We start from the raw sequence: 16,588 nt of genomic DNA on the forward strand, positions 1-16,588 counted from the left end.
TAGATGACGAATGCCTTTGCATCTACAGACACCACATTTGCACCGTCCTAGTGTCCTAATCCCAAAGCTTTAAAATGTTGGTGGGTGACCCTCATTTCCTCAGGGCTAGAGATCAGGGAGTAGTTTCAAGCATGCACTGCTTACAAAACAGTCCACAGAGCTATGCATACCGTTTTCTGCCCCCCAGTCACAAAACACTGCTGTTTCCTCAAATGAAAGCAACAGAAAGCTCTGGCAGCCTGCCCCCACCCCAAGAGTTTCCAGCCAATTTTTTCCTCTACTTTCTACGTCCTACGTCTTAGCAAAAGTGCTTTCTGCCAGCACAGTGAACTGGAGACAGACCATTTGTTCATGTGCAACAGCACGGGTTGGTGCTCCAGCCTGAGAGCTGGAACACAGGAGCTTGGGCAACTGAGCTTTGAGATGCAACAGAGCCAGAGAACGAAGCTGGGGTGACTGCTTGGGGAGGAAAGTGGCCCAGCAATGGTACTGCACACAAGCTGTGGAGGAGGCACTCACTATCAGCATGACAGCCCTCATAATAGCACACAAACCCCCATAGTTTTACACATGTATTGGACGCTGGTTGCTCTGCATGTATGTCTATACTGCTGCCTTTATAACCTTTTGGAAGCAGTCAGAGCTAGCAGGATTCACCCAGCATCAGGAGCCGATGCAGCCTGGGAACCTGCTGATTTATGGAGGCTTCTGGCTTCCCAGGTGAAGCCAAGGCAAGCCCTGCTGCTGCTGCTGCTGCTGCTGCTCTGCCAGAGAGCTCCGGCTGGGCAGGGATGGCACCACTGTGCCGCGGGCTGTTTCTCCTTCCAGAGCTGGGCGCTGCTTTTGAGCCAGTAGTGGCAGCTGGGGGGAGAACAAATGGGCCTTTTCCTGCGTCAGCACTTATGGACGCACTAGGCCCACCTTCAGGGGAGACTTTCGGCCCCCTCAAAGGAAAGCAGAGGGACACAGTTGGAAAAGGCTTCCTTTCAAGCCGCGCTCGCTCTTGGAAAAGGGAGCCGAGCGCCAGGACGAGCAGCAGGGCCCGATCCCGCCCCCGTGCCTGCAGTGAGGGGCGGCTGCCGCTGGGGGGCGCCATGGGAAGGGAGCGCCCCTGCGCGGGCCGGGCGGGGCGGGGCAGCCGCCAGGGGGCGCCTGGGGCGGGGCGGGGCCCCTCTGTGAGGGGGGAGAGCCTCGGGCAGCTGCGAAGCAGCGCGGAGCCACAAACGGGACTGACCGTCCGCAAGGACAGCGCCAGGGCAATGGACAGCGCCCGGGCACAGCACAGCTTAAGCGCAGGCTGACCGGGAAGGCAATCTTCCCATGCACTGCAGGATTTAGGCGTTTGATTCCACAGCCCTGCCACGAGCTGGCTGGGCACAAAGCCGCCCCGAGCACCGGTGCCTCCTCTCCAGGCTTGCCAAGGCACGAAGTGTTCTTGTTCACAAATTTCCAGTGATTTAAATGGCAGGATACCTGTCTGTCTCTCCCTTTCCTACACAGTTCTTGTTCAGATAAAAACCTGGTTCTGGTTTCCTACTCATGTTGCTAGAAGCTGGAGGTTTCACTCCAATAATATCGTTTGGTGAATTCCTTCAGTCCATTTTACTTAGAGAGTGCCTGGCAAACAAAGTACCTATACGTACACCGTGGATAGCATGAAACATTGACGGGTCGGCCTGGAGAACACTGTTCTGTCCCCCTGCAGAGGGACTTGGAAGTGCTGATGAGCTGAGGGCTGTGAGCAGAGGCTGGGCTTTTGCTCGTTGGCAGAGACTTTGTGGGCACAGCCACCCGTGTGTGATAAGTCAGGCAACGGCAATCTGAGCTTTGTCCGCTGAGCTCAAACGCAGCTGGGCTTTCTGTGCTGGGCTAGATCATGAGGAAAGGCTGCCCAGTCACCTGGAGGGGCTTGCTTTGCTATTTGAAGTGGTAAAATTGTCCTGCTGTACCTGAGTTTCCATGCAAGCTGTTTTCCATACTAAGGTGTAGGGTTCTTAAGGCACATCATACTGGAGAAACTGCCCCTGTGTGCCAGGAACAATTGCTCTTCGTCTTCACAACTTGTAGGTCAGAGAAGGAGAGCCTGCAAAGCAGCCTGCTGGAGGCTCAGCAGCACGTATCAGAGCTGGAGATAGCCAGGAGCCGTGTGGAAGCCCAAGTGCGCACAGCCACGCAGGCCAAGGAGGCGATACTGGGTGAGAGGCTGGTGCGCTTTGTTTCTGGGGATCGCCCTGCCTAGTGCAGCTGCTGCGAAGCCAGCTCTGTCTGCAGGGCTTCTGAGGAGTGAAGGAGCTGAGGGCAGGTTCCTCCTGGCCTGAAACTGAAAGGGCTTAAGGTCAGCAGATTCCTCTGCTTGTGTAGTCTCTGACTGTTGCCGTGTGTCATGTTTGCAGAGGATGTGAAGGGCCTTCGTCGTGAGCTGCTGGCTGTAAGATCTCTCAGCAAGCAGCAATGTGAAGACATGGCTCAACAGCTCCGCTGGGCAGAAGAGCAGTGCAGCAAGGCTCTGAGACTCTGGCAATCTGCTGAGGAAGCGAAGGAAGAACTGGTAAGAACAATACATCCCTGAAGTTTTCAGGCAAGTTTGGAGGGCTGGCTTAGCAGAAGAGCAGCCTGAGTCAGTGACATGGTCGCAAGCACCTGCTGTAGGCTACACGTTGCTGGGCCGGGCAGCAGAGGGCTTCAAGGGCTCCTACTTGAAGGCCTGTGAAGACCCAGAGGACAATGCTGGGACAGTATATGCAGCCACAGGTTGAGCACGGGCATAAGCCAAGTTCCCCAGGAGGCTGGGTGGTCGCCACCCAAAGCATGGCAGCGAAGGGGCAGCGTCTTCCCCACAGCCTCGTGCCATGCAGCAGACTGCTGCTGACCTTGCTGCCAAGTGCAGTGCCAGCAACTGGCTTCCTTGCTTTGTGTCCTTCCACAGTGGACAGAAGTCTTCCCTTTGAGCCTGAAGCAGTGGCAACAGGCCCCGTGTTGCTGGTATTTCAGCTGGTGGCCTGTCTTGTGACTGGGTCATCGAGGTGCTGGCCTCGTCCTCGTCCTGCAGTCCATCTGCAGCTTTTCCTTGATCAAAGGGCAGGGGGAATTTGAGAACAGAGTCTCTGAGAACAGACAGAAATCCTGAAGAGAGGGGGGCCAGGAAACAGGCAGCCATCAGAGCAGGGAAGGCAGGTGACCTCTCCTTTCCTTACACGTGTTGGGCCTCCTCCTAGGTTTCTTGTTAGGGCAGGAGTGCTGGAGGCCACAAAGTCACTAGTGTGCACTCTTCAGGTACGGGGGTTGTTGGAGGGATGAAGCTTCCATTTTTTTCTTTGGGGAGCATTGCTGGGACTTCATCTGGAAGTGTGTCTTCCCCTCATCAGGCACTGGAAGCACAGAGCCTGGCAGGCTCCAGTGCTGAGCAGCAGGCAGAAGAGCTAGGATGGAAGGGTTAGAGCTGGGTAGAGAAGCAGAAGGAAGTGGCTGAACACAAGTGCTTTTGAGAGTGCAAAAGAGGAGACCTGAGCGAGATTGCAGATGCCAGTAAGATTCCTCTTGACAGAATATCAAGCTGCAGGCAGAGCTGCAGGAAGCTCAGGGGAAGATGAAGGCCATGGAGAAGAGGCACAAAGAAGAAATGGAAAGGATGCATAAGGTCCTGCTGCAGTACAGCCCAGCTGAAGAAAAGCAGGTGAGTGAAAGAGCAGGAGGCACTGCAGTGGTGCAACAAGTGGTCTCTGCCCTTGCTGCCTTTCCCCTGCAGAGCAGCAGGTGGATGGGGGCAATGTCTCTGACCGCCATGCTCTGTGGTCTCCATGGCAGCTGGTCAGAAGGACACTTACTGGGCCGCTGAATCTCAGCTGCTGCCCTGGGCGGCAGGGCTAGTGCTTTGGCCGGTGGGCCAGCAATCCTCTGAATGTATTTCTGCTGGCCTCATAGTGCTCGCTTTGTTTTTTGAGGGGTTTGCTCAGGCGAGCATGGTGACCCACACAGATTCTGAGCAAGTTGTCCCTGTCCATGGTGAATGCAGTCCTCAGAACGGGGTGAAGTGTGAAACTGTTCTTTCCCTTTTGCACTCTCTACTACGGCTGACTGTGACAAGCTGTGGTCTCTGACTGCTCGTTTGGGTTTGACTGGAGGTGGAAGAGTTGGCAGCTCAGCTTGCAGCCTAACAGCACCAGTGCTGTTCCTAAGGGCTTGCCTTTGAAATGCTCTGTCTGGGGCATCTCTGCCAGGCACCTTTCTGACACACACAAATTTCTTGTCCCAGATGGACGCAGGATGTGCCATCAAAGCTGCCGCTGCAGCAGCATCCTCCGAAGAAGCCTCCTCTCCGCAGCCCGAAAACCCGAGCGTGAGCAGTTCGGCCCTCTCAAGCCGGGAGAAAGAGAAGCAGTTCCTGAAGCTGCTGAGTACGTCCTGGGGATTTCTTGTGCCATCGAGCAGCGCATTATAGTGTGTGCCTCAGCATGAGCTGTAGCACATGTTCTTCCTCGCTTTGGTGTCAGACAGACCTTTTGCACTCCCTACAGAAGCCATTGTTGTGCTCGGAGGCAGCCAGGGAGCATTTGGGGCGTTCCTTTTGCCTTTGAGGGCAGCTGGGCGTGGGTGGGCTTTGCCTGAGCTTCCCTGTGCAATAAAGACAAAAGCAGGGATTGTGTCCTGAGCCGCAGTAGCCTGCAACCTATGCAGTGACCGAGTGAACATGTGTGTGCTAGTCTGGCCAAACGGATCAGAACAGTTGGCTTCCTAGATTCCCTTTAGACTCCTGACTTGTCACCAGTCATTGGAGACAGAATACATCAGTGAATTTGATTGGCTGTGCAGCTTGTTTAGTGCTGGTGTTGTTTTTATGACTCTTAGTACGTCTCCTATTCCTTCCACAGTTGGTTTTGATAAGAATCCTCCATTTTGGTTAGGCTGACCTCCTTGAAATGAACATCAGGTGTCAGCACAATTAAGAGAGGAAGAGGTCTTTTCAGTACGCCCTAAAAGTTAAAAAATGATATTCTTAGAAGAATCTTGAGGAATCAGAGAGGAAGAGTTCTTTTCAAAGTGCCCCAAAAGAAGCAAAACAGGATACTCTTTTTACAGTCCCTCTTTGATATCTTAGTTGTATGCTTAGGAAGATGCATCAAAGAAGGAAGCCTCTGCTGCATGTTCCTCTGGTACCAGGCACGTTGTACCGCTACTGCCCGCTGGTAAATACTCCTGGAATACTAAGCATTGGCCTCAATCCCTGTACAGATCGTACTCTAGGAAAGCACACCAAGGCCTTGCTGATTCTGCAGTACAACTGAGTTGCTTCTTGCCACTGGTAATAGCTGCCAGTGCAGTGCTGTCAGAGAATAAGCGGTCAGGTACAGAACAGAGCCCGGTTTACTCAGCGTCTGCCACCAGCTGTTGGGACAAAAGGTGGATTGATCTACTGCTCCGTGGGTCTGAAGTCAAAGACAATCATGTTCTGTCTTGAGTGAGGTCAGCAGCTTGTAACAGGGCTCAGTCTGGCTCTGTCTTCTTCACAGTGGCTGTCAGTGGCCATTTGTGGGCTTTGCCGAGCTTTTTGTCATACCTGCCCTGCCACTGACAGCTGGTGTGACTGCAGAGGCTGGAGCCTTCCTTAGCTGTGAGGTTGCAGCTGCCGTCCCGTTGCTGCAGCTTTGCCTGGACTGATGAAAGGATCAGCATCTCATTTGTGCAGGTGTCTGTGTCACGGCAGGGCCTGAGGAGCGGCGCTGTCCTTGTTCCCCGTCTGGGCTGTGCCCATTTGGGAAGATGGGGCACGTGGGTGGTGTTCAAGGGGCTGAGTCCAGTGCCAGTGACTGCTGCACGCCAGGCTGAAGACAAGGCCTTGTAGTTCTTCACTACATGGGGAATGGGCAAAGTCATCTTCAGAACTTAGCCTGCTCATCAATGAAGAGGGTCCTAATTCTTAGAGCCATTGTTCTTGGTTATAGCATGAGCTGCTGCTCTCTAAAAATGTCAAGGCATTCTTTAGGCAAACTGCTGAGAGGTAGAGAAGGTGCCCTCCTCTCCCGGAATTCACTTTGCAATACTCTTTCTGCCTTGGTGCCTGTTCTTTTCTGGTCTCTGTCTGCTCTGATGCTTTTTCCATGGGCTTAGTTTCCTCTCAAGGCAACCCTTCAATGGAGTGTGGAGAATCAGGCTCTGTGCAGGCCAGGTGTGCTACAGAGCTGCCTGTCTTGCTGGGGCTGCTGTTGTTGTTCTTGTTGATGTGAGTGGAGCTGGGTTTCAGATCTCCCGGAAGTCAGGATCTCTGTTTTGAAGTGTGCTTCTTGCATTTTGTTTCTCAGGGCGTGTGGTGAGTGTGGGAGATCCAGAGAAGAAGTACACTGGATGGAGACCTATTGGCAGTGGGTGAGTGCAGCCACGCTTACTTCTACAGAACCATGGGCCAGGTATTTTGGTGCTGCAATATCACGTGGGAAGTCAGGCAAGCTGCAAGCATCTTCAGCCCCTGGCTTTAGTCTGTCCCTGTCTCAGTGCTGAGGCAGTACAAGGCATCATGAAAGATCACTGGATGCTGATGACATCTTGCCTGCCTCAAGGAGCAGGACCTGGAAGCCTTCCTGTCCCTCAAACATGTGGCGCCAGTTTGCCTATTTTCCCAGGAGACATGGTTTTTAATGATTCCAAGTAATTTGGCCACACTCATGAAGGAAGAAGAACCTGAGAGAGCAATGTCCCACCTGATAGCTGTCAGATAGCAGCTGTCAGTAGCATTTCTTAGTAGTATTTTGCTGAAAACAACATTCCGTGGTCAGGAAAATAAGGAAGGCTGTGTGGTGTTGCCTGAGTTTGGCAGGTAGGATGAAAAGAGAGTGGTGAGAAGGCCCAGCAGGACTGTATGTTTCATTGCCTGCAAAGGCACGCCACAGGCACAGATGCCAGAAGCAAAAGGCGAAGAAAACACCCGCATGCACAGTCTAGTGTGTACATTTGAGATTTGTAGCAGCCCTTTCTCTTCCGGTTGCACCCAGCTTTTCCCTTGGACACTCTGCGTGGCAGAGGGCTGCTGGGCTGCTGTGCCTTTGGCTGAAGAGTAGACAAAGCCCGGTGGTTTTGAGACACTGCAGGCAGCAGAGAGCTCCTGCCTGGGCTGCCTTTTGCTTCTCAGCACTGACCAACTTCTCTGTTCTAGCCACTGTTCTGTTTCCAGGGGGTTTGGAACCGTTTATAAGGCCTTCAACGCTGCTACAGGACGAGCGGTAAGTGCCAACAGCCCATTCAGATTTTGCAGCCCTTGAGTGCTTTCCCTTGTGATGTGATCCGTGGCCAAAGCTTTGGGCTGCCTGACTCTTTGCTGCAAAGGCTGTCCCACAGAAGCAGCCTGTCCAGAGGCAGGCTGCAAAATGCATTTGGGACAGACTTTGTCCTCCCTCCCTACCTGAATGAATGCAAGGATGGCGGTGGTGCCTTTCAGAGAAGGACACGCTGGCTTGGACTTCCTGGATAAACATGCATAGATTAGCAGATGGCAAGAGCCGTCATTCCAGCCCAATTCCTCTTAAGCCCAGGTTCAGACACAGATAGGATTTCCCATTGTTTTCCATCACGTGGTTCAGTTTGAAAATATAATGCAAGTCCTAAAGAAGGAGAGATCTTGCCTGGAGCAGAGTTTTGCCTTTCAGTCCTAGGGAACCTAGGAACACACACACACACACACACACACACACACACAGATCAGTGAGAAGAAATTGATGAAGAGCCTTAAATAATACAACCTTGTGTTGATCCTGTGTTGAAGACATGGTGTCTTGGAGAGTGCCGCTGCTCTTTGGGACGATAAGTTCATAGTCCTTGATTCTTGTTTTTGGCTCTCGGCAAATACAACTGCATCTTTCTGGTAGTTCATTATCCACCTGCAGTGCTGCGCTCAGGAACTGCACTTGGAGGGAGGTGGAGGAGGCGTCCGAAAGCCCGAAGCCCTGCTTATGACCTGCCGTGCATCCATAGGGTACCACATAAAGGGTTATTCATTCTTAAAGCCACTAAAGAATTACAAATGACAATAATTCCACGGTGTAAACCATGTTCAAGATTGTTCTTCAGAGTTGTGAAACCCAAACTGAAGAAGTTAGGATGTGCTAGGATTGTAACTTTGAGTCGCCTTGGAGTTCTTTTTTGGACAGCATGTTCCCCGTCATGTAGGTGTGTGTTTCCTTTGGCACCCAGTCAAGAATGGCAGCCATCTCCAAAAGGCTGGTGAAAGCCCCTAGAAATGCTAACGTATTTCCAGTGGTTTCAATTTATCTTCACAGGAGCAAAATTACTTTTGGCTTGCAAAACATGTGTAAATGATAATAGTAGTGATAAACAAAGTCTGTTTGAGAAGTCTGCAGGTGCAGAGAGTGCTGTTAGCGCTTTGTGGTTGATGGTTTAGTGTCCATTTCTACCGAGGTGACAAGGCATCCAGGCCTGTGAGTGCACGGAGAAAGAGGCTCTCGTAATGTCCGCTCCTGATGGCTTTTCAATGTCATTGTAGGTGGCCGTAAAGCAAGTTAATCTCCAGCGCCAGGGCTGCGAGGATGTGTTGAAGGAAATCCTGGTCATGAAGGAATATAAGAACCCCAATATTGTCACCTACATAGAAAGGTAAATATTCTGGTAGAAAATGGATCTTTCAATTAACATCAATCTAGTCCTGCACAAGGCATGGGAGGAGATTGCATTTTGTCCCCATGAATGCTTCCTGGCAGAAATAGCTTGGAGATCGATCTCAGAAACCTGGCTCTCTTACTAAGCCATCAGCATGTTTCCCAGGCTCTTGCCTGATTAGAAAACCTTTCTCTTTCTCTCTGACTGAGCTGAGAATACCCACAGCCTCCTTTTCCACGGATGTGCCTTCCTCATTCAGACGGCACAGATGGCATGCACTGGATAGCCTGGGTGGAGTGTGTCTTCATTTGATTCCATCTTCATTTACCAGTGACCTGGAAACAAAACTCAGCTGCAGTCTTTCCTTCATCCGGCAATTCAGCTGCTCACATTCAGCTCCACGCTGTTGCGTTCATCTTGCAGCTACCTTGTCAGTGAGGATGTCCTGGTGGTGTTGGAGTATATGGATGGAGGCTCCTTAGCTGATGTGGTCAGCATGAAAAGGATGGCTGTAGGACACATAGCAACAGTGTGTCGGGAGGTAAGGGGCCCTGCTTGTGCTTGGGATGGCTTGGACAGGCTCGTCCCTCAAAAGCGCTGCAAAGCGAGTGATTCCATGTTCAGAGCTTTCTTTCTGTGTTGCTCTTATGCTTTGGAGAAGAAAGAGCATTGGGAGTGAACTGCCTGCCAGTGTCCCTGCCCTTACTATAGTCTGTTCTTTACTCTTCTAGACCATTGTTGAACTCCCTGTCTCGTTTTCATTTCTATTTTCTGTTCTGCACTTTGCCTCTCCAAGCCTTTGCCCAAACCCTTTCTGCATTGCCTTCTTTGCCTGTAAGTGCAAAGGTGCTGGTGTCCAAGTTTTAAACCAGCAGCAAAGCCAAAGAGAGACTCATCTGTCACAGTCCCAACTTCAAAGGATGGCACGGCACCCACCATGCTGCTTGCTACTGAAAACTGACAAATGAGCTCCTTCCAAGTCTGCTGTCAAGGAAGCCCTATAACCCTTGTCCTCCAGCCTCCCACCCGACAGTGATCCCCTTGTACCCAAGGCAGGAACTTTTTCTCTTTTGGCAAACCATTGCTTGTCCTCCAGACAGGGAGAGCGCATCCAGTGCAGCAGGGATCATTCTGACTGGCTTTGCAGGGGACAGTCTTGAGCAAGGACTGATGTTTCCCTCTCAAGCGCTAATATGCCTTGCCTTGGAAAGATCCTGCTCTCCTCCTCGTGTTGCAGCAGCAAGCACTTCCTCTTGCCAGCGCTCACTGCTCCTTTGAGATCTGTGAATCTTCAGGAGCAGTGTCCTTTTGGGTGTGATGAAATCAGATCAGGCTAACTTTTGGCCTCCTGTTTCTTTTTTCTCTCCCAGAGCCTGCAATGCCTGGCTTTCCTTCATGCCAACCAGGTGATCCACAGAGACATCAAAAGTGACAACATCCTTCTGGGCCAGGATGGCTCCGTCAAGCTGGGTGGGTGTTCTGGGTCAGGCGCAGCGCTCCGGGGAGGCGGTGTGGGGCTGCTTTTGAGCGGCTGCCGGGTGCCCAGCAGTGGTGCTGGTGAGAGGGCAGGGAGCACTCTGGGAGCCCAGGGTGCAGCTGTAAGGGGCTGAGTGGTCTAGAGAGCAAGAAGGTAGCAAGAGTAACTTTGGTTTGTGTGTTCCTTCCAAAGGGAGAGAGTTACAGTGTAAACGTTCCGGTGCCTGAGGAAAAGCCAGGGTGGGAATCCTGGGGTGGGGGGGTTGCTAAGTGGACAATTGCCCATGTCCTTGGCTGCAGCCCTGAGGAATGAGAGCCCAGCTGCTTTTCCAGCTCGATTCAGCACTGCATTCTGAGACGTAGAGTGAGGAAGCCTTTTCCTTGGTTCCCTACTTGAAGCAGTGTTTGTTTTTCTCCTCAGCCGATTTTGGCCTCTGTTCTCCGCTCAGCCCTGAGCAGAGTAAACGGAGGTCGATGGTCGGGACCACTTGCTGGATGGCACCCGAGGTGGTGAGAAGAGAGCCATACGGCCCCAAAGTGGACATCTGGTCCCTTGGCATCGTGGGAATAGAAATGGCCAAAGGAGAGGCTCCTTATATTCGGGAAACCAGTGAGAGGGTAATGTGCAAATACGCTCAGAGAGCGGTGTCCTTCTCCTGTGTGTCCATTAGACAAAATCCCATGCCCACAGCTTAAAGTGCTTCCACCAAGGCCCACTTCTGAAAACGTCCTTGGGGCTGGCATCAGCTGTCAAGGCAAGACCTGTTGCAGCTTGGAAGAGCTGGGGCTGCACTGGAGCCTTTTTTCCTTTGGGAGGGAAGGCTCATCTCTAAGCATCTGCTAGGCAAGAAATTGCCACTGCAGGCTGGAGCTTAAAAGATGGGGTCGAGGTGAGCACTGAAGGATATGGAAGAATCACGTAGAGTCTCATGTTTCCTTTGGCTTCAGGCTAAGTACCTGATAGGCAAGCAAGGCGTACCAGACCTGCACAAGCTCAGGCTGCCCTCTGGCTTGTGTGAATTTCTGGGCTGCTGCCTGCAGATGGATGTGGACAGGCGAGGCTCTGCCAAGGAACTTCTGCAGGTACAAGGCAAAGCGGCTGCAGCCCAAAGAGCTGTTCCCTGTCAGGGTTTGTTCCTCGGCCAAACTCCAGGGCTTCCGATGGGCCCCCCCACATAGTAATATCCACTCTGGGTGCTTTTCCAATGAAAACCAAGTAGGATCCAAGACTGACTGAGATTAGAAGGGACCAGTGAAGGTCATCTAGTCCAAAACCCCAGTCACTGGCAAAGACATCTTCAAGTGGATCAGGTTGCTCAGGGTCCCATTCAAGCTGACCTTGAATGTTGCCAGGTCTGGGGCTCCTCCCAGCTCTCTGGGCAGCCTGTGCCAGTGTTTCAGCACTCTCCTCGTAAACACTTTCTTCCTTAGAGCCAATTGAGTGTCTTGTAGTCTAAAACCATTTACACTTGTCCTCTTACAATTGGCCCTACTAAAAGATTTGTCCCCATTCTTCTTAGAAGGCCCTACGAATATTGAAAGGTCTCCTTGGGGCTTGCTCTTCTCCAGGCTAAACAAGCACAACTCTCCCAGCCGTTCCTCAGAGGAGAGCTCCCAGCTTCTGGTCATTTCTGTGACCCTCTTTTGTTCTCAGGTGGTGTATTCATGTTTACCTGGTAGCAAAGGAACTGAAGTATTGCAATGCCAGGGACGGGGGCTTGAAGAACACAACAAAAGCAGTCTAGAACCAAGCGGTTCTAGATTGGTCCGTGGGAAGGCAGGGGCTGTGGGGGAGCTCACTGTGAGCATCCGAGGGCACTCAGCTTGTCCCTCCTGCCCCAGCCTTAGAGGTTTCTGCCAGCCAGACGGGGACAGCTGAGCAGGAGTTGTGCCAGCCCCATGTGCTGCCTGGCCCGCTCAAGTAGATGAGAATTGCTGCGGCTTTGCTGCCAGGTTTTGTGGCAGACAAGGAGCTGGTGACCAGGCCATTTCCTTGGCTGTTCCTGCTGAGAAGGAAGATGGCAGCCAGCACAGGAGCGGGGGGCATGCCAAGGCAGACACTGCTCTTCCTGCAAGCCAGAGCTCAGCCCATCTGTGCCCTGCTGCACAAAAATGCCAGCAAGTGATGACACCTTGAGGAACGGACTAGGGCAGTTCTGGGCCATGTTTGCCTGTGCTAGCAGCATCCTGGACATGAAGGCTCATGTGCTGATGGTGCCCTCAGGCCGCCTATGTTTGTGTATTTCTGGGGGCTAGAGGAATCCAGCTTGACCCTGTTAGGAAGTCAGTTTGGAAAAGAATGGTTCCTTTTTCCTTTCTCTCTTTTAATTTGGTTTGTTCCTTTTCCCCTTTGGGCAGCATCCATTTCTCCAGTCAGCGGAGCCTCTCTTAAGCCTCTTCTGACAGCCTGATCGCTGTCATCCCTGCAGCCAAGTCATGCAGGAAGCAAAGGAGATGACAAGGACCACTTGAGCACTTGGAGAACTGAACCTGTGAGAACAGGTAGAAATCCTGAGGGGAGAGGGGCCAGGAAACAGGCAGCCATCAGAGCAGGAAAGGAAGGTGGCATCTCCTTTTCCTCTCACCTGCTGGTCCTGCTTTTGAATTTCTGCTTGGGACAGCATTGCTGGAGGGCACAAAGTCACTACTGACGTGCACTTTTCAGGTGGGGGGTGGTGTGAGGCATGAAGTGTCCACTGATTATTTGGGGAGCTTGGCTGGCACTTCATGTGGAAGTGTCTTCCTCCCCTCACCAGGAGTCAGAAGGGCAGCGTCTGGAGGCACAGCAGCTGCTGGCACAAGGGGAAAATTTCCTGGCAGAGGTACAGAAGGAGCAGGAGAACAGGCTGCTTGAGATGATGCAGTAAATTGCCATCATGCAGCCTGGGCAAGAAAAGATAAGAACCAGAGAGAGTCAAGAGGCACAGAGTGTGAAAAGAGAGTTTGTGTGTTGTTTTGGACTCCTCTGGGCTCCTTCTGGGCACTGTTTCTCTGGACACTGTCTGTCTGGGTGGCATTGTCTCTTAGCTGGCCCTTGGCAAACAGTGCTGGAGAGATTTTTGTGTCTTCAGGGAGCGGTCTGGTGAGAGGCTACCAGAGCGCAGGTTTGAGGAAGGCAGGAATGGCGCTGCAGGCCCAAAGAGAAAGGGAAGCCCAGAGCTTCCCCTCAGAAGGAGGGAGGTGCCACGGGAAGCCCCTGCAGAGCCAGGCTGGAGCTGTGGGAGAGGGCTGGCTCTCAGGCTGCTGAGGAGGTGCCTGAAGCTGCTGAGTACGTCCTGTGCATTCTTTGTCCAGTCGAGCAGTGTATTATAGTGTGTGTGCCTCAGCATGGGCTGTAACACACGTTCCTCCTCGTTTGGTGTTGGGAGAGACATTTTGGACTCCCTACAGAAGCCACTGTGGCACTTGGATGCAGGCAGGGAGCACTTGGGGCATTCCTTTTGCCTTTGAGGGCAGCTGGCAGTGGGTGGGCTTTGCCTGAGCTTCCCTCTACAGTAAAGACAAAAGCAGGGATTGTTTTGGGAGCAGCAGATGGCTGTGACCTAGCCAATGACTCAGAGAAGGTGTGTGTGCTAGTCTGGCCACACTGATCAGAACACTTGGCTTCCTGGATTCCCTTTAGACTCCAGACTTGTCACCAGTCTTTGGAGACAAAATACTTCAGAGAAATTGATTGGCTGTAGGGCTGGTTTCATACTGCTGTTGTTTCTATGACTGTTTGTACTTCTATTATTCCTTCTCCAGATCACATGGGCCCCTGCCATCTAAATCCCAACTCTAAGGGCTTTTCAAATGAAAAGGAAGGAAACTTGCAGCGAAGCAATCGAGGAAGCAGAAGAGATGACCAGGACCACTTCAGGATTACTTCCTCCAAAGGCAGCTCGGAGCTGGACTCACAATAAAAGTCCTATACACCCTCAGGCCTTATTTTAAATGATGTTAATATCAGCACAGTGATGGCTTGGTTTGCTGTTTGGGTTTTTTTTTTACTTTAAAAATATACTAACATTCCCAAATGACCTTAAACTGCTAAGGGTGTTAAACTACTGAAAGAATCCATTAAATGGTACAAGAAAAAAAATTAGAAGTTCCCAGCAGCATACCTGTGCTCTTGCATGAACTTCTACAAGGATATTTGAGTCCTGCTCTTCAAGATATTGCTTTTCTTTCTGCCTGCAATGTTCCTGTGCTTTTAACTGTTCAGGCATTTTCTCAAAAGCCTCCTCCTGCTTCTGCTGAAGGTTTTTTATAGTGTCAGTCTTGTGCTTGCAAATGTATTCTAGGTGAGATATCTGTGTGACAAGAATTTAAGAAGAAATTATTATTTACCTTTTCACTTTGAGTCAAGCACAGACTATTCCAGCATAAAATCTAAACTGTAATTTCTTCAAAATTTTCATTAAAACTAAGTAAAACCCTTGCACAGCAGATGAATTACTTGGTTCTCAAAACAAAACTGAAATATATTTTGAAACAAAATATTTTATTTGGTTTGGGTTCTGCCATCCTTTTACCACCTTGCAGATATTTGTCACCTTCTTTGTAGGAAACCTAAGCCAGACACTTTGAACGCTTTTTTAAACAACTGTATTAAATTTTAGTATATTCGTAAATTAGTAATCCAAGTATATCCTTTAGAAATTTGTGATGATTGCAAGCAATAATTAAAAAACAGCGTTTAATTTTTTGTTTTATTTGTGGTTTTTGTTTGTTTTTTTGTTTGTTTGTTTTTTGTTTGTTTTTTGTTTTGTTTGTTTTGTTGAAAAGCCAAGACATTCCAGATTATTATTAAGTTTTGAAACAATTTCAGGGAATTCTAGCATAGAGAATGTTTTCCTTACAATAGCTCATAAGTTTACGATGCGTTTTCAACAAGCATGAAGGGATTCAGTCTTGTGGTTTAACACTGCACCTCCCATGCAAATTACATGGAGGAATGAACCAAGCCAACAATGATCTCTAAATGCACACACCTGCACTTTGTTACTAGAAAATATCAGCAAGACACTTCCAGATAGATCACGCTGAGCTGTAGGAAAAACGTTTGGTGCAACACAGTCTAAAATCCCAGAAAAGCTGCTAAGTACATGAGAAGATCCCTAGAGACCTCACAATCAGTCTCAGTAACAAGGCTCAATCAAAAAGCAAGAACAGTAAGACACAAACCCCACAAACACTGCCAACAATATCCATCTCCTTCCCTTCCCATGTCTTTCCTTCTCCCTTTCCTCTTTTACTTCAAAAGAGAAATAAACCAGAAAACAAAGTGGAACCCTGAAGAGTGGCTTAGCCACTCTTAGCTTAGTCTCAGGACCCAGCTGATCTATTTAGAAAGGGTTGTTTTTTTTTTTTTTTTCCTAAAAATACAAGGTTTTCTGGGAAGAAAGGCCACGTAAGCTCACTTGCATTAATATCACTCAGAAAAGTACAGCTCCTCCTTCACACAAATACTGACATGTTTTAGATGTCAGGTATTTCTATTGTGTTTCTGAATAAAAATGCCATAATCCGAAAGTTGCAATTAAACAGAAAACCCCAGACTGGCAATCTTTCAAATAGTGCATCTGAGTCATAAACACATCATTTAAAGATGGTATTCCTGGAGAAAGTGTATTTTGCCTATGGATTATGGTAAAATAAAGACTTGCTTTATGACTGGAAATGACTACATTCTGTGAGTTTCTTCATCAGTAAGATGAATTTATTATCCTTGAATTAGGTGCCTGTGGCGGGTATCAGACAGTCCTTTCAGAATGTCCTGCACAGAAAGTGGAGCTGAGAGACTTGATGCACACTCCAGTCCCATCTAAATGCTCACAGCAACAGCATCAAACTGAGCAGTGGACCAGCCATAATTAATGGTGTTAATTTGTTAATGTCCAAATCCTCTTGGGGGGATGAATACCACTCCTTCTTCTCCTTTGTAACGAGACTGCAGTGTGCACAAATGTCCCTGAGCTCAGCAGAGGCAGCTGATGCCTGGGGACACTCAGCCTCTCGTTAGCCTTGTGGAAGTTCAAGATCAGGGCTTCAACATTCTCACGCAAGAGTGCACAAAGCCCTGTCCAAGGTAACTCTTCCAGGGCGACGTCTGAATGTTTGGCAGGCACATGGGCGTTTGCCACGCTCTGGTATAAGTTTAGGAGGATGGACAGCTCCCTCTGGAACACAAAGAAAAATTAATTGCTGTAGCTGGGCAATGTTAAAATCAAGAGAGATGCATCATATGTGCAGTAGCGGTGCTGCGTGCAGCTGAAAACAAGCCCTCAAAGTTCATTCTCACAGCTTTACAAAATTCCTCAGTTCATTTCTAATGATTGCAGCCATAAAATTGCATAATCTTACAGCAGAGTAAGAAAAGAGATTTCACAAAATTTATCTAATTAGACACAGTATGTCTATAAAGTATGTGGATAAATCCCAGTGCTGTCGGGGCCACAGCCGTGACCTGGCACAGATAAAAATTTCCGTGCTCTTAGTGGATGCAATTCATTCTCCCTTGTTAATACTG

At 50.0% G+C, this 16,588-nt stretch overlaps 1 protein-coding gene across 1 annotated transcript; it reads left to right on the forward strand.

Annotated features, from left to right (window-relative positions):
- Nucleotides 1-6,339: 6,339 nt before the first annotated feature.
- On the forward strand, nt 6,340-11,529 carry LOC128822353 (serine/threonine-protein kinase PAK 2-like). Its single transcript, XM_054004048.1, has 6 exons — nt 6,340-6,360; nt 8,489-8,598; nt 9,025-9,142; nt 9,972-10,071; nt 10,499-10,695; nt 11,509-11,529. The coding sequence occupies exons 1-6, from the start codon at nt 6,340-6,342 to the stop codon at nt 11,527-11,529; spliced, it is 567 nt and encodes a 188-aa protein (XP_053860023.1).
- The last annotated feature ends 5,059 nt before the right edge of the window (nt 11,530-16,588 follow it).

Source organism: Vidua macroura, chromosome Z, assembly GCF_024509145.1.
Source record: "Vidua macroura isolate BioBank_ID:100142 chromosome Z, ASM2450914v1, whole genome shotgun sequence".
NCBI lineage: Eukaryota > Metazoa > Chordata > Aves > Passeriformes > Viduidae > Vidua > Vidua macroura.

Bases quoted from the DNA above. Each gene is read 5' to 3' on its own strand.
- LOC128822353 (XM_054004048.1), top strand. From the start codon at position 6,340: ATGGAGACCTATTGGCAGTGG. The intron at 6,361-8,488 runs GTGAGTGCAGCC...ATGTCATTGTAG, and splicing joins TGGAGACCTATTGGCAGTGG to GTGGCCGTAAAGCAAGTTAA. The intron at 10,072-10,498 runs GTGGGTGTTCTG...TTTTCTCCTCAG, and splicing joins GGATGGCTCCGTCAAGCTGG to CCGATTTTGGCCTCTGTTCT.